At 41.1% G+C, this 24038-nt stretch overlaps 1 protein-coding gene and 1 long non-coding RNA gene across 2 annotated transcripts; both read left to right on the forward strand.

Moving 5' to 3' along the window:
* Positions 1-1440: 1440 nt before the first annotated feature.
* Positions 1441-19401, forward strand: LOC104227055 (uncharacterized). Its single transcript, XR_011404539.1, has 3 exons — positions 1441-1751; positions 17436-17492; positions 18943-19401. It is a non-coding gene; the product is annotated as an uncharacterized lncRNA (long non-coding RNA).
* Positions 7071-9157, forward strand: LOC104227054 (uncharacterized). Its single transcript, XM_009779186.2, has 3 exons — positions 7071-7911; positions 7978-8148; positions 8215-9157. The coding sequence occupies exons 1-3, from the start codon at positions 7753-7755 to the stop codon at positions 8302-8304; spliced, it is 420 nt and encodes a 139-aa protein (XP_009777488.2). The 5' UTR covers positions 7071-7752; the 3' UTR covers positions 8305-9157.
* Positions 19402-24038: the final 4637 nt, after the last annotated feature.

Genomic DNA, 24038 nt, shown 5'->3' on the forward strand with positions numbered 1-24038 from the left:
GTTTCTTGTTGTCATGTCATTAGTTTCATCTATAATATACTCATTCATGTTCATGCATATTATATCATGCATCAGTCTCGATTATTGTTATTTGACATATCATATCATTGTTTGGGCTCGTATCCTAACATTGTTTGCCCGTGTGTGTGAGACTGGAGAGTATTGACTGAGTGAGGCCGAGAGCCTGATATTGATTGACAGTATGAGATTGGGCTGCACATCGCAGCGAGATATTGAACAAGCCTTCATTGGCTTTGTTATAGCGCTTGAGCTAATGAGAGAAGCCACTCTGAAGTCTTTACACCCCCAGTGAGCGCAGATGATGACATTTAGGGATGGATCTTCCCTGGACATGGATCTTGTCCGAAGTATTATACAGGGAGATGGATCTTGTCCGTGAGGCTGGACTGGCCGGTGTACTCGGTACTGGATGACTGTGGTTAGTGATATATATTCTGGGATGGATCTTCCCAGGTCCGGATGGCCATAAACAGTACCGAGAGGTTGAGTACTTGTGAGTGGACGTTCATAGAACATTGATCATGCTAGTTGTGCATTTGTATATGTAAAATCCCTGAGATTTGAACTTCGTACTATCAGTTGCATTGAAATTCTGTTGAACTTTACTTGAACTGTAAGCATGTCTACATTTCTGTACAATTAACTGTTGCAACTTGTTGAGGTTTGGTTCGTCACTACCGTCAGTCCATAGTTGGGATTTGTTACTTACTGAGTTGGTGTACTCACGTTACCCCCTTCACCCCTTGTGCAGATCCAGGTATCTCGGGGCACGGTAGCGGCTGTTGATTACATTGTGTTTACTTTCACTTGGAGATTGCGAGGTAGCTGCTTGGCGACCGCAGTTCTGCCTTCTCCTTTCCCTATCTTCCTTTAGTTTATATGTTTTGGATATTCTCAGACTGTGTTGGTCATATTATTATTTTGAACAGTTGTATTAGTTGTGGCTCATGACTTAGTGACACCCGATGTCGGGATTGTATTTCTTTCCGCTGGATTTTGGATTCCTACTCTTATCTTATTGAACTTATGTTAAAACTATTATTTTCTTTAAGTTTCACTTGAAAAGGGTGTATTTGAAAATAAGTGGTTGGCCTAGTATCACGATAGACACTACCACGACATGGCCAGATTTTGAGTCGTGACATTAATCAATTATTAATCAAGAGAAAGTTTTAGCTTGTTTATTTGGTCTCAAAAATTTCTTCTTATTTGGTTGAACACTCTAATTGGTATTTATCAAATATGACTCACTAGTTGACATACTAACAATGTGATTAGATGGTGATGTATTATTTTTATATATTAGAGAAGCTAGTGGTTTCGATAGGTGTGTTTAGTGGAATTTAATTCAGATCTGTGGGCAATTTAGTTATTTAATCTATTAGCTAATGTGGATTTTGTTTCTGCAGCCAACACATCTTCTTTCCTTTCTTTCTTAGCCGCGTATATTATTCCTTATTTTGTTTCTCAGGTCTCTTCAGTTTCTCTCAAAGATATACAGTGAGAGCATCTCTATAACAACTTCCCTGTATAACAACACCTTACTATAAAAGTCAAACTTTTTTGGAACCAATTTTTAAATTATGTTATAATATATGCTCTATATAACAACACTTTGCTATAACATCCAAAAATATTCAGAACAAACGATGTTATTATAGAGAGGTTTGACTGTACTCCATTTGTTTGCTCCTTTCTTTAATTCTCTTCGCGTACAAATCTTGCTGCAGGTATGCGTTCAATCAATTTTGCACTTATCTTTTTTCTACTTTTTCCTTCTTTCTTTTTCCATTTTCGGTTTCTTCTAGGTTCTCTTCATCATTGTTAGTTTTGATTCTGAAGTTCAGTGATTGTTGTAGTTCTTTTCTGATTTTCTCCAGATCCTTTTTCTCTTCTTTTAATTTCTGCCCTATTTTCTTTTGGGTTCTCTATATGATTTTTAACTTTGCAATCTTATGGCAAGTGTGTGTTAAATCGGATGGTAAAATTGTATTTTTAATACAATTTCAAGGCTGATATATACTAAATCGAAGGCTGCGAGTCCTGTAGGCGCTAAATGGGAGGCTGATACTCAGCAAGTCTTAATTTAGGATTTTTTTTTTATGGAATTGTTTGCAGCTCAAATTTTATTTTGGCGAAGATGAATTGAAATCAAGAAAACAATTCAGTGTCTTTGGACGAAAATTGTTTTTTGTCTGACACTGCGTGGTTGTCTTTGTGGATGTAATTAGAAAAGGGAGCAAAGTTCACGGTGCTTGAAACCAAAGCATACAACAACAACAACTCACTATAATCCCATTAGTGGAGTCTGGGAAAGGTAGTGTGTACGCAGACCTTACCCTTATCCTGGGGTAGAGAGGCTATTTCCAAATAGACCCTTGACATCATTCCCTCCAAGAACTCCCCACCTTGTTCTTGGGTGACTTGAACTCGCAACCTCTTGTTTGAAACATATTTTGAAATTATTTCCTGCATCTGTATAAGAAATAGTTTTCTTTAGTGTTATTTGCCTGAACTTTCAAATAAAAAAGATTGTTATTCACCCGAGGACAGATTGCGCCTCACTTTTGTATTTGGGAACTTATAGCTATTATTTTCTAAGTATTAAATTGCTTTAAGGGTTTGACTTATATAACTATAAAGCACTATTAAAGAGTAAATACATTTAAACAGTGACTAAATAGTTAAGCCATTTCTATTTAGTGGCTAACTGTTCCCCTACAAACGAATTATATCAAAACTGAAATTGTCAGGTCCGCGTTTTTGCACGGGCCGAAAATTATCTAGTTTTATGAGATGTATGAGTCAGCAGAAAATGACATTAATGGTCCCTTATGTTTGCGTATAGGTTCAAAAAGTCCCCTTAAGTATACTCTGAGTATTTTCAGTCCATCACATTTAATTTGCTCAGAATTTAACAATATTGGTGTCAAAGTCGAATATTTAAGGAAATGTCTCTTAGATTTGATTACAACAACAAGCTCAGTGAATTTCCACAAGTGGGGTATGGGGAGAGTGGAGTGTACGCATACCTTATCCCCGAAGGTAGAGAGGTTGTTTCCAATAGACCCTCGGCTAAAAATTTAAGAATATATATAAAAATTATGTATTTATATGTCGGGTTGGTTCAGATTTTTTTACTCAATACTAAACCAAATCAAACCAAACCTAATCGGGTTTTTTAATCGATTTGACTTGACTTTTTGGTTTGGTGCGATTTTCCAGTTCGATTTAAACATCCCTAATCCTAGTTGTTAGTCTCAGTTGTCAGACTAAGTTTTTAGCCCCATATCAAAATTGTATTGGAAACGCGTTTATGTATCACTTATGTCACACTTATAGATAGATATAAGAATTTAGATAATACCAAACACACCCATAAGTACCTGTTAAAATTGCTCTTATTCTGCCAATAGGCTACGGGAGGAAAAAAGACGAGAGGGAAGGTAGATTGAAAAGAAGGAGAAGAATACAGATAGCCAATTAAGCTATTATTGATAATATTTTATGAATTAGCTAATATTGATAGTATTTGTATTCTGAAAGACCAAACTTAGTAGTTTATCAAGAAAGAAAAATTGTCTGCTTTCATAGTAAATGTATTTTAAAACTTTAATTTAAGTTACTTAAATTTTTATATTAGTAAATAATTTTTTTTTACACTAAGATCCAAGGCAATATATTGCAAAATATATAGCTAACGTCTTATAACTCAAATTAACCCTTATTAATATAAATAATTATATTATTATGTAAAGTTACGTAAAAAAAAAGTCAGGCAACATGTGTATATGTACATATATAATTTTTTTTTAAAAGATTTAAGATCTCTTATTAAACTTTAACTTTAGACTATTAATTATATTGAGCGGCCTAAGCAGTCTTTTCTTCCACCTCAAAACTTTACTCTCTCACATTATTCTGTACAATCATATTCTTTGGAGTAGACATAGGCCCTAACGCCTCTTCAAAGCAAGTTCCAATAGATGATCTCCATCTTATTCCGATGAGCACAAGAACAGCTGAGCAGAGATTCTCTCTCAAGATGTAACACAAATACTTTCTTAGAATCCTTTGTCTTTGAAGAAACTGAGGTGTTTACCGTGAAAAAGGTAACAACAATTAAATTTGTAAACGGGATTCTAAAAATATGTGATCTATTTTTATGCTAGTTGTTAGAGCAGTTGATGCTAAGATTATGAAGTTTAACAAAGAAATACGAGCTAAAGCGGGGCAGTAATGAAACCGAGATGCTTGCAACCCGAGCCTCGGACTGGTCGATAAAGGACCTCGAGGTCGATATCTGGCTCGAGCTCGAGCTATCGGGGGTAGTTGGGAATGGGATAACAGTTAAGGTATGATCAAACAAGGCTCTTTATGGCCAATACCAAGCAATAAACAAAGAACAAGTATGAAAACAATAAACGTTAAGAGTGACCTCTAGCTAATAAGAACGAGCAAGTTAGAGAGAAAAGAGAGAGAGATATTATTGATCTTGTGGAGAATAGTTGGAGCAACATCAACCCTTTACAAAGTAGTGTGGGTTCTCTTTATATAGGAGGGAAACCCGGTTATAGTACAACATGCATTAATTGTAAAGTATGGAGATGAGATGGCCAGACGTGACGCTTCGACATAGGCTCTGGATAGGCCGGCTTTGACAGACTTAGTTGTGTACCTTGGGAACTTCCCCTTCTGCTCTAGCCTTGTCCTTCGTCTTCTTTGGGTCAGGTCTCGACGAGCCCCGAGGGAGGGGACTTGGTCGCAACTCCACGTCCTCGGGGCCTCGAGGTATTCTTTCGAAGTGGCTTGATAGAGAGAAATTAAGTCCTCCGATTTTGCCGCATACAGATAGTCTCCGCGTTTCCCAGAACGAAGCGATAGGAAATGATTCTGACACCTGACTCCACGAGCTTCCAACCTGTGGTGCAAGCTTTTGCGGCAACCGGGGTGTCCCATGGGCTTGTGTATTTGACATCATTCAATGCACTGTCGATTCCCGTTCTCCAAGATGAATGCTCCGCCGTCGATTCGGTTCTTCAAGAACGCAGTAATTGCGTTCGCCGGTCAATCTTCCAAAGCCTCGATGACCGTGTCGGTACCCCCTATAAATGGGGGTGCTTTGGCGTTGTTTTTTCTATCCATGTACCTTTGTTGGCTCATTTGCCCATTTTTTCTTATCATCTTCCTCTATCCTTGAACATTATGTTTGGGGCTCATGGCCTCAAGGCCGATTGGTAGAGCTCCCGTAGGCTGTGTTGTGGCCTTTTGCCGGAGCTTCTCTTTGTCGAGCACGACCATGTTGTCCCGTCACTGTTGTGGTTGTTGTTACGTCTATTGTTGCTGTTGTCATTGGCCCGAGACAGAGATAGACGGGGAATTGGTTCTCCCTTTTTTATAGACAGTTATTCGGACTATGCATCGCTGCTCACTCTCCTACCTAGGCCTGGTGTGGAACTTCATCCCTTGGAGTTTTCCTTTCCCAAGGGATAAAATGGCACCACCAGCCGTTGAGGCTGGGGGCCGCCGAGCTTTGGCGGGCCATGTCTCTTTTCTTTGCCTCCTCTGCATCCCCTTCTTTTCCTCTTCTTCATCTTTTCCCTCGGCGGGGACCTTCCGCGGGATTGAGCTGCGAGCCTAGAGGAGATGGCGGTTGAAGGAATCGCCCTCGAGGATGCGAGCTCGAGGGGGCGGCGCTCGAGGATGCTGATACCGGAGATGGACCTTCGAGGATGGACCGCATTCTCGGGTTTCATCACATGTACATCCTTCCACCGTTTTTGTGTAGAGATCCTCTGTAGGCTTTTGTAATTATATGTGAGGACCCTTCGAGGGCTGTTGTACATGGATATTTATGAATACAAAGATATTTCCTTGATTTCTGTTTTTGAATTTTGCCCTATTATTGTATGTCCCATGCGCTGCGAGGCCTTTGAATTCCTTTGATGTTGACCGCTGACATCTAACTTGGATGCGAGCGTTCTTTCCAATCCTCTGCCGATTGACATGGCTCTTTTTAGAGCCCATCGTTGTACCTCGGACCAAGCTTGAATTGATCTGATAGACTCGGGCTGTCGGGCCCTTCGAGTTGCATGGAGATAGTACGTTGAGTTTTGGAGCTTTCGAGAGTGGTATCCTGAGCGAATGTCAGCTTCGGGTACTTGGGGGGTCTGTTTTGAACTTGATGCAGATAGCCTTTTAAAGCGTAGTGGATAGACTTTCGTTGAGGGGTTGCCTATGCTTAGGCGATGCCTCAAGCCCTTCTAGAGCCTTCATGATCGGAGCTTCGTGTGCTTATTTTTCTTTTTAGAAAGGTAAACCATGAGATCGGGTACCGCCTCGAGTTCTATGATGGCGTTGAAGGCTTCCCGAAGCCTGACTTCTTTTTTGGCGGAGATCCTCGAGGTCGGGCACTACCTCGAGATTGGAAATGATACAATTGACTTCTTGAGTCCTAACTTCTTTTCGATGGATGCCTCTGGGGTCGGGTACCACCCCAGGATTTGTACCAAGGCCGTTGGTCTCCCAGGGCTTACTCTGGATAGGTGAATCGTTGTTGTTTTCCACAAATATGTGGGTGGCTTTTGCTTCTTTGGGAGATCTCATTATTTTAGATAGCAATCCCTCCGCCCTGGAATCGGGTCCTTCGTCTCTTCAGGCACAAAAGGCATTGGCGCACGTCCTTGCTTTAGTCTGTCAATTCTACCATAGCCATGGCAGCTACTTCGGGGCCGGCCCGACAGGGAGGGGAGAGTTCCACTCCCAGCGTTCAGGATCCGCGGGAGTTCACTCTAAAGACTACGTCTTTGATAAGAGAAGAACATATGGAGATGGTGAGGAGATACTGCGGATGGAGCGAGGGGATAATGTTGCAGGTGCTTTCCCCGGATGAGAGTATTACGGACTCTGCTGATGGATTCTTGAACGCATACATATATCCTTTTGCATTTGGCCCTCTTGATAGGGTCGTGCTTAATTTATGCTTGAAGTATGGGTTACTTTGGCGCAGATCCGTTGTTCTGGTGACTGGTGCTGATGATGAGGTTCTTTGTAGAGAAGACTAGGCTTGAATTCATGTTCAGCCACCTCGTCAGGCTGTACCGACCCTTTCATCATCGAGGCATGTTAACCTTGTGGTGTCGTTCGTCCATGCCATTTGTTGTCGATGATGAAGAAGATAGGGATCAAAAGTGGGTCAGTCGATTCGTTCGGGTCTGGACGGCTGACATTATCCCCGTGGAGCTCATGCCATTTCCCGAGGAATGGGATTACGCGCGTGAGTGGAGTGTCTTGTGCTTCCTTAGATTTGCTTATAGTGAAAACCAGTTGGGTAATTGTGTCTCCTCCCTTTTTGCAGCAACTTCATGAACACCGGGCAAAGTTCTCGATCTGCCCGGATAGGTCCGGAAGTTGGCGACCCATTCGGCTTGCGATGAGCGTAGGTGGCGAGCTGTGTCCCGTGACAGATGGGAAGCGAAATACTAGCGTATGCGCGTATGCTACACCTACCTTGGTCTTCATATATTTGAGATGACATTTTCCTCTTTTCTTTTGTACCGGCTTTGCCGTTGTAGGTATCGGGCGGTTCCTTGGGGCGAGGCTACGCTCTTTCAGAGAAGGGAAAGAGTCGTCGGCCTCCGAGCTGAGGGACGATGGCGATAAACGGTATTTGCACCCATAGTGTGGTGGGGCTTTTAATGGGCTCAATTGGCCCGTGTCTTCGAGAAGAGGATGTTGCCCGAGCCTACTGTTCTCGGAGTGTTTGATTCCAGAACGGTGGTTCTTCCAAGTGAATATGCTTTGCCCGAGGTTGGTTCTTCCGGGGCCAAAGGGGCAAGACCAACAGAAGTATGCTCCGCCTTCGAGGAAGTCCGTCGGCTTCACTTCATGGTGAGTTTCGGCGCAGTCTTTCCGTATTTCGCGTCTTTCTTTCTTTATCGAGTTTTTCTTTTGCAGGCCTTTGATAGGCTCAGGTCTGAGCTTCTCCGTCATGGGGCTAGGCTTCGGAAAGCTCTGGATAAGGGTGAGTCCCTTAGGCTCCTTAACGAGGAGAAGGAGGTTGAATTGATGCACTGGCGATATGAGGCGTATCGGAGCTCGAATTACGAGAGCTATTTGATGGAGCAGGTAACCTTTCGTATTACATGTTTCGCTCTTTTTAATCCTTAAGGTTAATCTCTTTGCCTATTTTAGCTGCAGAAAAAGATGGAGGCTTTGGAGTACCTTAAAGTCGAAGCTGACCGAGTCAGAAATGCTTGCAGTGAACTGAGGGCTCAGGTGTAGGCTCAAGCTTTAGAAGAGAGAGGCGCCTTGGCCAAGGTTCCCGCCTTCGAGGCCCAACTCCGCTTGGCTTGTGACAATGCTATAGTTCAAGCAGATATGATCACGAAGCTCGAGTCCGATCTCTCGAAGGTCAGGGCTGAGATAATCGATGCCCAGGCTGAAGTAGCATTAAGTCAGACCAAGGCTGATCAGGAGATTGCGATTCATAGGAAGGATGTTGCTGATGCTCGAGCCGAGTTGAAGCGAGCCCTCGATCGTGAGAATAGGATCGAGGAATATGTTCGTTACAGATCCCGAAGGGAGGTACTCGAAGAGATCGGCGCTAGGGGCTTCGTTCTCTCGGAGGAGTTGGCTCGAGCAAGGGCGGACGAGCGCGATGCTCGGTCACTTCTCGTTGATGTCACGGAGAGCAAATCTGGGGCTGGTAGACTGTAACCTTCTGGAGCGGAGCATAGATTTCGCCATTTTTGCATTTTGTATTTGATATTTGCAAAGCATGTTTGTAGATAGAGAGCGTGCCTTTTGCATATGTAAATAAGAGAAAATTTGAAGCTTTATCTCTTTTGTATTTCTTTATGCATTGCTTTTGACCAGGCGGGCTGGTTTCGGTATCTGGCAGGAGCCCTATGGATCCGGAGCTCTCTAGATAGGCTCGGATACTCTTAAGTGAGATTTTTGATGCGAGTAGGCTTCAGGGCCTTTGTGCTTTGCTCAGCTGTTTAGGCATATTCTCCAAGTCAGGCTATGACTCGAGCTTGTCGGGCATTTGTTATTTCAACTATTTTGGGTTCAGTCTCCGAGTCGTGTTATGACTCGAGCTTTAACTGACCCTCAAGTTTTTTTGTGCCTGCATGGGCGGATGATAATTTGCTCTTATTCCTTGCCCTTTGGCATTTATTGTTTTAACTATTTTGGGTTCAGTCTCCGAGTCACGTTACGACTCGAGCTTTAATTGACCCTCAAGTTTTTTCGTGCCCGCATGGGCGGTGATGATGGCTCTTGTGTTTCGGGTCGAAGCGACCTTTTAAGAGTGTGGCCCGGAGGCTTGTTTGGTTGGCGACAATAGCACTTACGCTGTGCCCTTAGGCATTTGTAGTTACCTATTTTGGATCCGATCTCCGAATCGGGTTATGACTCGAGCTCATTTTAATCCTCAAGTTTTCAAATTTCAAGTTGGCGACAGTGGCTCTTATGTTGTTTGATCGTTGAGACCTTTTAGTGTGCGGCCCGGAGGATCGTTTGGCTGGCAACAATGGCTCTTACGCTTTTGCTTGTGGGCATTTTTGTAGGCTTTGTTTTCCTCTCGTTAAGGCCTTTTTGAAATGATTTTGCCTGACCCGTCGTCGGTTCGGGAAGAACCTCAATTTCAAGTTGTTAGCGGCGATATTCGAGCACCTCAGAAGGTTCTTAGCTTGTAGGATGAGTATCTCGAAACCTTGTGATTTGGAGCAGACATGGTCGAAGCTCGTTTGCCTGTTGAGGGAAGCCTATTTTAACCGGTTCTTTTCGAAGTAATGGCCTGCGATTATGTTAGTGACAGTCGGGCGTCCCCGAGTCGCGTTAATTTGGCTGGAGCAACCGTTTTGACCCCAGTCATATGTGTTTGGCTGGAGCCTTTTTTTATCCCGAGTGATATTTTAGGCGTCTACACCGAGGTATGCCCTTTCAGGATTCTTACAAATGTGACGTATAGCGTAAACTTTGGGATTGAGTTGTATGCCTGTAGTAAGTCTTACAAAATTTTCATGCCTGTTGAGGTCTTATAGTTTGGCATGCCTGTTGAGGTCTTACAGTTTTGTTGTTGTGTAAAATAGATCTGGCTAGACCGAGTCTACCCACTTGGGGTCTTACGGCCTCGGGTTTTCCAGTGTATGGTGATTGGTGATAGTCTCCGAGTCATCGAGTTTGCTTAGGCTCGAAGGCCGCTATTTTTGAGCTCGGAGTTACCTTGTTGGGGTTTCATGAGCTCGGAGTTCCCTTGCTGGGGCTTCATGAGCCCGGAGTTCCGACCCTAGGGTCGTGCGGGTGCCAAATTATTGACGTTGAGTCTCCGAGTATTTCGGGATGCATTTGGTGGAGGGATACCTGCCGAGAGTATGCTGAAATTTGCTTTTTTGGAGTATAAGATGCTGAAATATATTCTTTTATTGCTTGGCGTAAATACATATCGTTTCATTGTTGTGAGCTCGGCTCACGCGGGTGCGGCTCCTTGGATTGTTTGGTCCGGTACATGATTCCCTATTAAAACTCAGTCTGTCATTCCCCGGCCCTTCCGAGCAGACAACGCCTTCAAGGGGGGTGCCCTTCATTGTTTGATTGCTGAAGAAGGCCTGCGATCTTATCGGATACTCCTCAGTGGGTACGCTGCTCTGCTAAGAACCTTGCTAGTTAGACCCTCTTCGGGGTAGAAGTCCGATCAAGGGAAAAGAGCGTGGCGGGTTCTGTTAAGGCCTTGGGGTCTCCGGATAGAGTTAGCACTCCCGAATGCCCTAACAGGGTGTCTGCATACATGTTAGTGAAAAATAAAGAAGGAGGGAGGTAGTTTTTTTCTTTACCGCCGGATGTGCAGGCGATATTCTAAGATTTGGTGTGTTCCTGCTGTTTCGGGATATGGACTCCAGTACAGCCCTCCGCTGTGTTTAATTGGGTTTGGCCAAAGATGTGGTTCGCTTACCCTTTGACTCTTTTGAGAGTGGAGATATTGGTTCCAGCAATGCCTCATGTGATGCGGAATTTCCCCTTGTCACGTATCGCTTCCTACCAACGGTTTTAATTTCATCCCTTGCATGGAATTTCATCCTTTTGGCGAAGTGGGGACGACCCTATCTTCGGGCGATATGCCCGCGGTCATCTGAATAAGGCGTCCGTGCCTTGCGCCTCCTTTGATGACATGGAACTCGGCATTCCGGTCTGGGCCAGTCATGTTGTACTAGGAGAATGGTCTTTCTCCTTGTCGTAGCAATCGCCGTTTAGAGTCCGTCAAAGATTCGAGAGGTGGTTGTGTTTTGACCCGGCGGTTTGAATCGCCCCATCATCCTTGGCCTGACAGTGCTGATCGAGCCACCTGCACTCATGTGCACATATTTTATTTAAAATGGATCGAGTGAGGAAGAAGGTTACCAGTGCGTCATTGTGAGGTCGAGATGAGGTATTGGTACCCTCTTTGCTGAATGTAAGGGCGTCCTTGGGGTATATCCCCAGATCTGCCTTTCTCCGGTGACGAGAAATTTTGCTCTCCCTTTTACAAGTTCTTGGAAAGGGTCGTCGCTCCTCCATTATCGTGGTAATGCGCTGCCGCCTGTTTGCTTCATTCCTCCTGGCCGCCTTCCATACCAGGGACTGAACTTGAATTTGGTCGCTCGTGAATTCTCGGCGGTGATTTTTGTCGAGTGGCTTGGTATCTTTCCTTCGGAGCTGGTGGTTATCTTCGACCCCGCGACCGCACTTGCTATGTAGTTCCCGCGCTAGGATGTGATTCCTTTGATAGGAATTCGACCGAATTGGTCCGAGCCATTTGACGTCCCTAGTTTCGCCCACGGGGAACACGATGTTTGGTATAGCGATGTGGAAATTGTACTCTGATGGGAGAGGCGCCCTTGTCGGCCAGGCATCCTCGTCGAATCTGGCTTTGTTAACGATTCCTCGAGGATATTGTCCTTGGGCCATTCCCCGATCGTTGCGAGGTAGATTGCATTTTGGGGCGTTTCTCTTATCTGTTGTGCACGGGCGGTACCTCCCTCTGTTTGGCATTGGTTTCTTTTCCAGGAGCCTGTTTGGGTAAGCTGAGCCCGAGGAGGCTCCCGGATGGTCATCCATTACCCTGATTTGCGACTGATGCCGGGTACGGGCATCCGACCAGGTCTTGGCTGGGTACCTGATCAAGTTTTGTTTGAACTACCCTGAAATCGTCGGGCTTGGTTTGTTTAGGCTTTGAGTGAAGGCCTGTATTGCCCAGTCATCTGAGACTGGGGTAATCTCGTTCGTTCCATCAGGGAATGAGGTGCGAATTCCCGTGGCGTTTCATTCTTCCTTTGTTCGGCCCCGGATGTGTCGGGCTCTCTCATCGCTGCTTCGATTGCATCGGCGTGTGTCTTTATGGAGGAATCTGCCGGTATGGTAAGCGAGTTTATGGGGTCGGGCACTAGGTTATGACACCACATCATGGTTTCGTTCGAGAGTGTTTCCCTGAACCTCTTCAATAAGACGGGCTCGATCTCATTATCTTTTGGGTCGTTGCCTTTTCCCGCGCACGTATAGGCGGTGATGTGTTCGTTGGGATCTGAGGTCCCATTGTACTTGGGGAGTTCTGGAATTCTGGACTTCTTTGAAATGGGTTCCGGGGCCGCTTCCTCGGGGAACGGCCGTTGCACGAACTTCCACGAACCCGATTCGATCCTTTTGGAGAGATCCCCAAGCATCTTTGTTATGGCAAGGTCGGCTACCGATCTGTTATTGCTTGATCTCTCGGTTACTTTCTCAGCAGGGGGAGTTGTTTCCGGCGCTGCTGTGCTGGGAGTCTTCGGATGGCTTTGTAACCGAGCGATAGCCAACTGTTGTGCCTGCAACATTTCAAAAATAACATGAAGACTAACTTCTTGTTCTTCCTGGGCTGGGGTCTTTTGGGGTTCACTGTTGGTCGCCATGTTGTATGCTTCCGTTGGTGCGCGAGGTTTCGTCGACCCGCTACGCGTCTTGCAAAGCCGCATCTGCTAGAATCGGTCTAGGTGCGTTATCGGGGTTCTGCGGTGGCGTGCCAATGACTGGAACAACCATACCGTTTTCTTCATGATTTTCGAGGTAGTCGTTCTTAACCCCGTTTACCGAGCCAGACATTTCAACTTGAAATCAAGGGATCTTGGACAAGAAAAAGTGTGAAAGATAACTTGCTTTTGTGCAATGAAATCAGCAAGAAAATAATCACTATTATTTTTAGCCCCACGATGGGCGCCAAACTGTTTACCGTGAAAATGGTAACAACAATTAAATTTGTAAATGAGATTCTAAAAATATGTGATCCCTTTTTATGCTAGTTGTTAGAGTAGTTGATGCTAAGAGTATGAAGTTTAACGAAGAAATACGAGCTAAAGCGGGGCAGTAATAAAACCGAGATGCTTGCAACCCGAGCATCGGACTGGTCGATGAAGGACCTCGAGGTCGATATCTGGCTCGAGCTCGAGCTATCGGGGATAGTCGGGAATGTGATAACAGTTAAGATATGATCAAACAAGGTTCTTTATGGCCAATACCAAGCAATAAACGAAGAACAAGTATGAAAGCAATAAATGTTAAGAGTGGCCTCGAGCTAATAAGAACGACCAAGTTAGAGAGAAAAGAGAGAGAGATATTATTGATCTTGTGGAGAATAGTTGGAGCAACATCCGCCCTTTACAAAGTAGTGTGGGTTCCCTTTATATAGGAGGGGAACCCGGTTATAGTACAACATGGATTAATTGTAAAGTATGGATGGGACGGCTAGACGTGATGCTTCGGCATAGGCTCTGTATAGGCCGGCTTTGTCAGACTTAGCCGTGTGCCTTGAGAACTTCCCCTTTTGCTGTAGCCTCGTCCTTCATCTTCTTTGGGTCGGGTCTCGACGAGCCCCGAGGGAGGGGACTTAGTCGCAGCTCCACGTCCTCGGGGCCTCGAGGTATTCTTCTGAAGTGGCTTGATAGCGAGAAATTAAGTCTTCTGATTTCGCCGCATACATAAGGCTCGTCTACAAAAAGGCAGCATAATGAAAAATAAGTCCTTCATTTTGTCCAAAATGAAGCCATAATAAACTTTAGCAAGACATACCTTTCCAAATGCATAGATGCAACAGGTGCTCCATAACCAAACATACCAAAGAAAGGCTGTAAAAGTAATCACCATGTTAGATAACCTATAAATAAAAGTCAGTCAAGAGGATGAAGACACTGCTGGATATAGAAACAAAATTTAGTTTGATTCCTTGCTTGTTAGTTGGATGAATTAAAAATCAAATTACATAAGATAAAAATAGCCCAAGCTTTTATTAAGAAATAAGAAGCATTTGAAGAAAAGAGAATAAAAAAGAAAGATAAAAAGTTATTAAGTACAAGTTGGTAAGATAATTATATTTTCTATTTTAATACTTGTAATGCTCTTGTTGCTTGTTTTTTCTGGACAAAATAGTATAAAAATAGGTCTTTCCTATTATCGATAGCTGACTATGAATTTCAGCCTCCACCAACTATCATTTTATCTTATAATTAGGTGCCAATTTGAAGTCACGCTCACAGATTAGAGCGGTTCTACAACATCAACTATTTCCAACGAGCATGCAGAAAAAATATTACTTCTCACTTCGAAAGAGATTTATGATAACTGTAATGTCAAGGTACATTGTTAACTTCAAAAAATCACAAACAAGTATCTTCTCCAAGTTAAGCCTCCTCTCACACATAAATAACCAATTTTATCTTTTTAGAAAGAACTGTTGCCTCTTATGAACGCGCAAAAGCTACTGACGGGCAAGATCTTCAAGATTCAAATAAAAAAGTTGTTTACAAGAAACAATGAGGCACTGCCAGGAAAGTTAGTTATTTTGTCTTTCATGAACAAAAGTAATTTGGTTATCTCACAAATGCCAGCCACCATCAAAGACGTTGCAGAAGGAAGTAAACAAAAAATTGAACATGTTGCCACAGAGAAATAACAGCACCCACACACAACAAGCAAAGGCAATGGTTCCTACAACAAATGTAAGACGGAAATGAAAATTTCTCCTCCGAAAAACTGCTGAGAGGTATTTGAAATTTTTGTTCCTTCTAAATTTAATATAAGATTCAACTTTGTAGAAAAAACAGATAACTTAAACGACTATCATTTGTTAGCACTTTCGCCAGTGAAACATCTTTTGCTACTATTTTGGGATGCAAGTGAAGCCACATCTTGTTGTTGCTTTTGAATGCGGTTAAGCTTAATTTTGTGACTGCTTTCTGGATATTCCTCTACTCGGAATATATCGTGGCGACATGATGTTAGTGTACTTAATTACAAATCCAGATTTTTTTCAAAATCCTTACACCAACCGGCACAAAACTACTGCAATTTTTTCATATTAGTTTGGGGGGGGGGAATATTTATGCTCGGAAATGATTTTTTTGAAATTTAATCTTCTTCTGAAATACAGAAACACAATTCAGACACTCGTGCACATTATCTCGTGTGTTCATCATTAGACTCATGAAATCTGTATTGCATTTGGAGCTAGAAAATAGGAGTGCATAACCAAATGAAAGTTCAAACACAAGAAAAACAAGTGAGGGGAGAGAAATCATGACCTATTTTCTCAAAAACACTTCATGAGAAGCTAAATAATGGCATCGACACAAAAAAAAAGAAAAAAAAAGGTTAAGAATCTAAAAATCTGGCAGGTCAGGAAGCACTATAACAAAACAAAGATCAAATAAAACCAAAAAAAGAAAAATAGAACCAAATAAATGAAATATTAGTTGTATGAAATCATAGTGTGAATCCTATTTCTTTAAGAAAAGATGGAACCTACAACTGCCATATATCTTCCAATTCTCATTTAAAAAAGCTCCAAGCCATTCGTACAACAAATGAAAATGCAAAAAATCACACTACATCTTTTAAAATCTTTTTTCTTTTGGCTCTCTTTTTCCACAATTTTCATACAGCAATCGCAAAGATATTAAAGTACCTGAATCTCTTCCATGGGCATGTCGTTGATGTCAAGTTTTTCATCATAACCATCTGCCTGAGATGTTGGCTCTTCACTATTTATGTTACTCTCAATTGGTTTAATATCATCTTCAGCTTGTTCTGATGCACCACTCTTTTATTCTGATTATCTTTATTGACATACAAGAAGCAATCTAATTGAAGGAAAGACATATAAGAAATAGCATAACACACAATTAGAGAATATTAGATTTGGAATTTCCTCTTTATATCCGCGAGACATATTGAGAATGTCCATAATTATGAAACAAAGTTATCCAATGCAAATTATCTTGCCCCTTTTAATGGCACAAGTGCCCAAGTATCTCAGCATGTCTGTGAAGGTTTTCAAGAAGTTACCGAAAGGACCTTCCCTAGGCAGTTGGTGGCAACCTAGAAAATAATATAATATGGACTTCAACTATCTAAATGGACATCCTTTAATTGATTGGCTTTTCAGGGCTCACAAATCCAATCGGGGGAACATAAGGATGAGTTTGAGAACTCATCATTTGTTAAGCCGAATGAATTTTTTTAGAAGTTGAATCTTATGAGAAAACTACTGATATGGATAGCAAATAAGTATTTGAAACTATTATGTTTTGGCATTTGTCTGTTTCGTCCTATCCATATATAGATATTGTTAGAAGTTCATGAAATTGGTTATCTCCTGTCTCTACTTTGGTGACAATCTAATAGACTTGGATAAAGAAATAAAAAATATTATTTTTTCTATTTTAACAAATAAAATCTCTTTGATGAAGAGTAAAGAATGAATAAATGGTGAGACATACATATTCACATCGTGAGATTGAAAAATATTTTGGTTATGAAAAATTTTGTTGCTTTGATTAGTTGATCTACTTGTGACATTGATCAAAACTTTTTTGAATATTTTCTATGTTTTTTTCTTGGTGCAATGGTCCAAGGAATATTTTGGAAAGAATGCATAAAGGTTCTATTTTTTTGTCCTTCTTAATTGGAGTAAACAAAGCTATTTATGAAATGACAAGTGAAAAAACTTGTAATATTTTTGAAGCATGTAAAATGTAGTTGTGTGTTGAGGTGTTGTCACAAAACTATTATTAATGAAAGTTGTTTTGCATCAGTGTTCTATAGAGCTCTTCTCTCTTATCTTTCATTCATTGCCCTCTAGGTTATGCTGGTGGTGGTCACAGTGTTCAGGTTTATGTCTTTTGTTCATTTTATTTTGCTTTTGATCCATTGTCTGGTATTCTTATTTATTCTTTATTGTTTATTTTTCATCTTTGTTAGTATTCTCCTTTTTTTTGTTTTGATGTCTATTGCTTGGTCTTTTGTTCTATTTTGTATTTTGTCACCTATGTACCCCATAATGTTTGTCTACATGCACAAATTTATCATACACCCTCAAAATTTACATTTCTGATGTCTGGAATATGTAGCAATATTTTGACAAGAGAAATTGAGGTTTCAGCTAAGGGTCTTTGTCGCTCATCGAGGTAATTGTATTTTCAAAATTAGTTTATGATCTATATTTTTATTTTGAATTTTGAACGGCGAAGCTTCATCTTTGTTCTTGTAAGTTTTTGATTTTATATGCTCCTTATGGTCTTAAACTTCTCTGCAAATTTCTTTTGACTTTGATCTTTTAATCGTTCTTTGTTAATACACATGGTTGCTTTTTCTAGCTTTCTAATTGATTTTGTTTTATTGACATGCTATGGCTAATTTGTGTGAAATTGGTCTGATCTCAAAATCGATGGAAAATGAAACAAAATAATAGTTCTAAGTTCAAACTTAGAGTCAAGAAACCATGGTGTTGGTGTCTTTGTGAGTGAGTTCAAAATTACGGAAAAAGCGGAGAGGCTTCCAGATATAGTAGTAATTCTCTTTGTTGTCCACGCATCTGCTTCATTATTTTCATTGGTTGCAGATGAATACAAATCTTAGCTCATACAAATGAAAGGCTATAAATGTGATATAAGAACCATCTCTTCATCTTCAACCTTAATTTTCCTATTCTCTCTCCCCATTGTTGGTTTTCTTTTCACAGAAATTTTTATCTCAACTCGATACTGATACTGATATTGATGTTAGGTATAATTTGAAAAAGAAATTTTTGGGTACAATCTGAACTGCTCTTCATTCAAAATATGATTAAATAGCAAATTGATGCATATTCTTGAGGTAGCAATAGTGGAAAGACCAATCACACTTGATGACATGTTAGATTCCATTCCAAATCCAGCAACTTTATGTGGACACTCTCCCCTATACGTTACTTATTTTATGAAGGAAATGAAATAGAGAATCATCATTTTTGTGAGAGAGTTAAGCGACATATGCTCTGAGTTGCTCCAAAGATGCTAAGGTTGTGCGCCTTTTCTTTTCTTAGATGCTGTAATAAAAGTAATTTTAAGTTTTTGCGATAAAGATAAAAAAAATTTAAACAACTCTTTCTCATTTTCTTTAATTTATTGGGGATAATGGTTTCTTTTTTTTGGTGACCTATTAGCTTTGGCTTTATCTTTCAGAAGAAACTTATGTGTTTATTGCTTTGATGTGTGGGTGGCAATTGCAACAACAAAGTAACTGTCATAGTAACTTTTTAATTTCATCACTTTCTGCAATATCCTCTGATTTATTTGTTATTCAATTTGATAAAGAATTTTCCAGAAGAGAGCTTTTTATGTGTACAGTTGAAACATACTATTGAGAGAGGTGCTTATAGCTGATAGTCTTCTTGAAACTGATAAGGTATCATATCTTTGATGAATGTATCTTGACAACAAATACATATATTATAAATCTATAATATGCTAATTTCACGACTTTTGCCTTCTTATATATTTCAACTTCTGCGCTTCTATAACAAGCATGTGATCGTTATCATATTTTCCCGTAACAATATGTAACCTTCTAATTTATAACATGTTTATTTGTTTGCAGATATTTTTGGCCAAGAACTACTAGAAAAAGGACAAGAAAGAAGACCAAAGACTGCATATGTAAATAATTTGTATACGATAAAAATCGGGTAGGCCCGATTTTATTATTTGATCGAGGCTAAGGAATTGTATCGGTCGGCCTCGCAACCGAGCAGAACAAGGTACGAGGACAAGGCACCGAATTTCTAGGACCGAGGAACTTATCGAAGATCGAGCCCAGTAGCGATCGAGACCAAAGGGGACAAACATCGAGCAAAGCACAAAAACAGAAAGGTGAGATATCCATGACTGGCCGAAGATCATGGCATAAATCTAGGAACAGAACAAAAAGGGTGGTTATTTAGTTAATCATGGGATTTACTTCCGTAATTAGAATTGTACCATAAATAAGATTCCTCTACTATATAAAAAGTGTCCTAATCATCTTGTAACCATCTTACATACACACATATCAAAGCAATACATACTTTCTAGCTTATATTCTTGTTCATCAGTTTGCTTCTTAACTATTTTAGGTACTGACTAGTTCGAGGGCACCTAAGCTCGAGGGTTGAATCATGTTTCAAGACTAGTTTGTTTTATCTCATTGTTAATCTTTATTGTTAATTTCTACGTTTATCAATTGGTATTAGGTAAAATCACGTGTCCTTAAAACCACATTATAAGTTTAATTGTTATCCAGTTTTTAGGGTAAACAGTTTGGCGCCCACCGTGGGGCTAAGGATAATAGTGATTCCCTAGTATTAATCCTCATAACACACTACTTTACGCTTGTTCTCGTAAGTGTCTTTGATTTTAGGAATCAACATGTCAAACTCTCAGGCAGCGCCTACTCACACAGACACCGGCCTTGATCTTCATGGCGAGAACGAGAACATAGTTGCCCCGGGAAACAGAGTACCTCCAGTCAATCCCGATGGACCACTGGCCATAGATCTAGTCGATGTTAGTTCTTGTGTTTCCATTCATGGAAATTTAGGCACCGACCCTGAAAACAATGTCCGTATAGACGCCCGAGCAGCCGAGCAGAACGCACAGAGCGGTGAAGAAGGCAGGATTAGCCTTCAAATGATATTTGAAATGTTGCAGACTCGACAAGCTGTGATAGCGCAGCTCCAAAGTAAGAATCGAGGACCAAGCAGAATTAAGCTCGATACATCACAGGAAGTTATTCACAGGGTCGAACCTGTACCGGAGAAATCGAACAATAATGGATTGGGAACTGAACCCGCCAACATGAAGATGATCGGGGAGCTCACTACGTGGATCGAATCGGGAGAAAAGAAAATCGAGGCTAATGACAAAAAGGTAGAAACATACAATTCATGGATTGACCAAATATCGTGGCACCCCCGATTCTAAAAGGTTTGGATTCGAAGAAGTTTGTGCAGAAGCCTTTCCCTCCAAGTGTGGCTCTGAAGCCCATTCTCAAAGAAGTTCCCCATGCCAGAAATTCTCAAATACAATGGAACCACTGATCCTAATGAGCATGTCACTTCTTATACATGCGCAATAAAAGGAAATGACTTAGAAGATGATGAAATCGAATCTATTCTGTTGAAGAAGTTTGGAGAAGATGATGATATGGTACCACTATTTGCCACCCAATTCCATCGATTCCTTTGTCATGCTTGCTGATTCGTTCGTAAAGGCACAAGCCGAAGTAATAAAGGTCGCGTCTAGGAAGTCAGACCTCTTCAAAGTGAGACAAAAGGACAATGAAATGCTAAAAGAATTCGTATCTCGGTTCCAAATGGAACGCATGGACCTACCCCAGTGACCAATGATTGTGCTGTCCAAGCCTTTAATCAAGGTCTGAACGAGCAACGTTCGATAGCATCACAACAACTAAAGCAGAATTTGACTGAATATCCAGCTGTGACCTAGGCCAATGTACATAACCGATACTAGTGAAAAATCAGGGTCAAGGATGATCAGTTAGGAGCCTTTCTGGATCTGTCTACCCAAATAGATCTGACGGAAGAGTTCAAAGGGATATCGACAGAGATCCCCGATCAAACAGAGATCAGTACCAACCGTACATCGCAGATCATAGAAACAACGGACCGGGACATAATCTGTTCGAAATGATCGGAGGAATTACCGAGGAGAAAGCTCCCGCGGGCTCATGAGTAAGAGTGGCTTCAATAATCATGTCGAGCCTAACGAAGCACCATGGTTATCGGAATACAACTTCAGCGTCGATGCATTAGGTATTGTATCAGCCATTGGACGAATCAAGGATACTAGGTGGCTCAAACCCCTACAGACCGATCCAGCTCAAAGGAACCCTAATCAAATATGCAAATACCATGGAACCCATGGTCACAAAACCGAAGACTGCAGACAGTTAAGGGAGGAGGTAGCTCGTTTATTCAACAAGGGTCACCTTCGAGAGTTCCTAAGTGTCCGAGCTAAAAATCACTTTAGAGACAGGGATATAAATAGGAAAAACGAACAGGAGAACCACAACACGTTATTCATATGATAGTTAGTAGGGTCAATATTCCTCAAGGCCCGATATTTAAACGCACCAATGTGACAATCACAAGGGAGAAGCGTACCCGGGACTACTTACCGGAAGATACCTTGTCTTTCAACGATGGGGATGCAGAAAGGATCGAACAGCTGTTGATACCCAAAACTATGCATTAGCATCAATTGATATTTTTTCATAATTTCTGTATTTTAATTTAATTTATTTTAGTATTTTATTTATATAAATAATTACAAAATTGCATCACAAATGGCTCTATAACACTTCATTGATTTAATTTTGCTATTTATAGCCCTATTAAGTTCAAATCATTTCATAAACGGCCAGATTTACACCTTTTGGTTACAATTGCAATAATTTTGCAATTATAGCTCATGCATGCCTCATTGCATTATTTTACTAGAAATTGGTCCATTTTATTTTTAAAATGTTGAATAATTATTTTTAAGCACTTCTATGCATGAAAATTATCTTTTCTCATTGTTAATTATTTTATAAAATAATTTTTATTCAATTATTTGGGTATTTAACAAATAGCCTTTTAATTTCCCCAATTATTTCGGACCTAAATACCAACCCAAGTCCCTAACCCAATTTACCCAGGCCTAAATTCAATTAGACTCAACCCAGGCACTCCTAATCCTGGCCGTTGATCTCTGAGATCAACGGCCCGTATTGGTTCTTACCATTTTAATTCCAAACGACCCCTCTCCTAACCTAATTCATTTCCACCCCTCCCCGTCGTCACTCTCCTATTCGTCTCTTAGATTCTCTCTAACTCTAACCCTAATTCTCCCCCCGTCGTCACTCACCTACTGTCGTTCATGATGGTTCTTCACCACCTCAGGCCTATAATGGCCCCTTCTATGCTGGGTACTGTGAGCACGTGATTTTTGTTTACACGACAATTATTCCAAGAGAAATCAAAATAACAATAAATTGTCTTCGTGTATAATTTTTGTAAATTTGCCGGTCATTTTTGTAGTTTTTATTTGTGATTGTTTAGTTCTATCAATTGAAAATACAAAAAATATATATGTCGCACATAAAGATGGGATTTTGTTCTACTATTAGGAATTGATCAAAACCACAATTTGGTTTAAAGGGAAAATCACAAAATATGCATCTTTAATTCTATTTTTCATCATTAAGGGATTTTATTTTAATTGGATGTTTAATGTGAGTGATAATTGTTGTTTGAGTATTAATTAATATTTGTGTGATCTTATTTTGATTTTTGCAATTTAATAGGAATTTTATTTTTAATCAAAAATTAAAAGAAGGGAAAAGAAAATAAGTTAAAACGGAGTTGGGCCAATGAATTGGACCAAAAATTAGGCCCAAACTCACTAACCCAGTCTGGCCCCAGACACAAAGGAAACGACGCCATTTTTTGGCACCCCCCATCTGAACCGTTGGTCAAACAGATCTAACGGTCCAGTTCGGGCCCGTCATTAATCCAAACGGTGTCGTCTCTTTAAGTCAAGAGATCACGGCCGTTGATCACCAATGATCCAACGGCCAGAAATCCAATCCCCCGTCCCGTATATAAACCCTCCCCCTTCAACCCGCGCCCTAAGCCAACCCCCCCCCCTCGCCCTTAGGTCGTCTTCACCAGACCTAAACCCCACGAAACCCTAGCGCCGCCCCCCTTTCCCCTCACCGTAAACCTGGCGGCAAGGACGCCGGTGACCACCATCTTAACACCCTAGGACCACCTCGACCCCCTGAACACAGATCCACTAGACGTGGGTCTTGAATCTTCCCCCACCATCTCGAATCTTCATTTGAAGATTCGAGCCAGACCTCGACCTACACCAGACCTACCCCAGATTCACACTAGACACTCCCCTGACCTCTCTCGTGACCAAACCAGGCTTGGTTTGGTCCGAATCTAACTAGGAAAACTTGAATCCCAAATCTGCCCTAAAAAACCCTAGAAGCCCTGAGTCCGATTTTTGTCCGTTTGAGCCAGAGGATTAGGGTCTAATGGACCTTAATCGGAGTGTTCTCAGTGAGAACACTTCGATTAAAGTTCGTTCAACCCCAAGAAAGGTCGATTCAAATCCGAGATAGGACCTTCTGATTTTTCAAGCCTTTGAGGTATTTTTGTTTTCCTTTTCCTTGTCAGTCCATTTTGTTGTTTTGTTAAATGTCTGTTCATATGTCCAAATGATTAGTTGATTTGTTTTGAATTTCTTTTTTTTGTGTGTCGACTGTTCTGTCCTCGCCCAGACTTCTCATTTGATCGAATCTCTTTTGCTATTCATTGATGAGTGTATGTGTTTGACAGTGTAATCAATGGAAATAATATTCGATCGATTAATTGGTTCCCAGGGTCATTTCTGGTTTTGACAGTGCAATCTGAAACCCCTGTTCAATACTGTTTGATTCTGATCATTAGCTATTGATTGTATGTGTTGTGATTCGCGTAGTCAATTCAATATATGTCGTCAATTAGTCTCAGCCTTGAATGGTAATAATTTGACTCATGTTATTCATTTTCTGCTGAAGCTTTGTTTGAATCCAATTAAAGAATTGAGTATAGCTGCTTGTTAGTGTGTTTATTTGAATCAGAAATCACCTAAGGATTGGATAGC

This window comes from Nicotiana sylvestris, chromosome 12, assembly GCF_000393655.2.
Source record: "Nicotiana sylvestris chromosome 12, ASM39365v2, whole genome shotgun sequence".
Taxonomy (NCBI): Eukaryota; Viridiplantae; Streptophyta; class Magnoliopsida; order Solanales; family Solanaceae; genus Nicotiana; species Nicotiana sylvestris.

Bases quoted from the DNA above. Each gene is read 5' to 3' on its own strand.
- LOC104227054 (XM_009779186.2), top strand. From the start codon at position 7,753: ATGTTGCCCGAGCCTACTGTTCTCGGAGTGTTTGATTCCAGAACGGTG. The intron at 7,912-7,977 runs GTGAGTTTCGGC...TTTCTTTTGCAG, and splicing joins TCCGTCGGCTTCACTTCATG to GCCTTTGATAGGCTCAGGTC. The intron at 8,149-8,214 runs GTAACCTTTCGT...TGCCTATTTTAG, and splicing joins AGAGCTATTTGATGGAGCAG to CTGCAGAAAAAGATGGAGGC.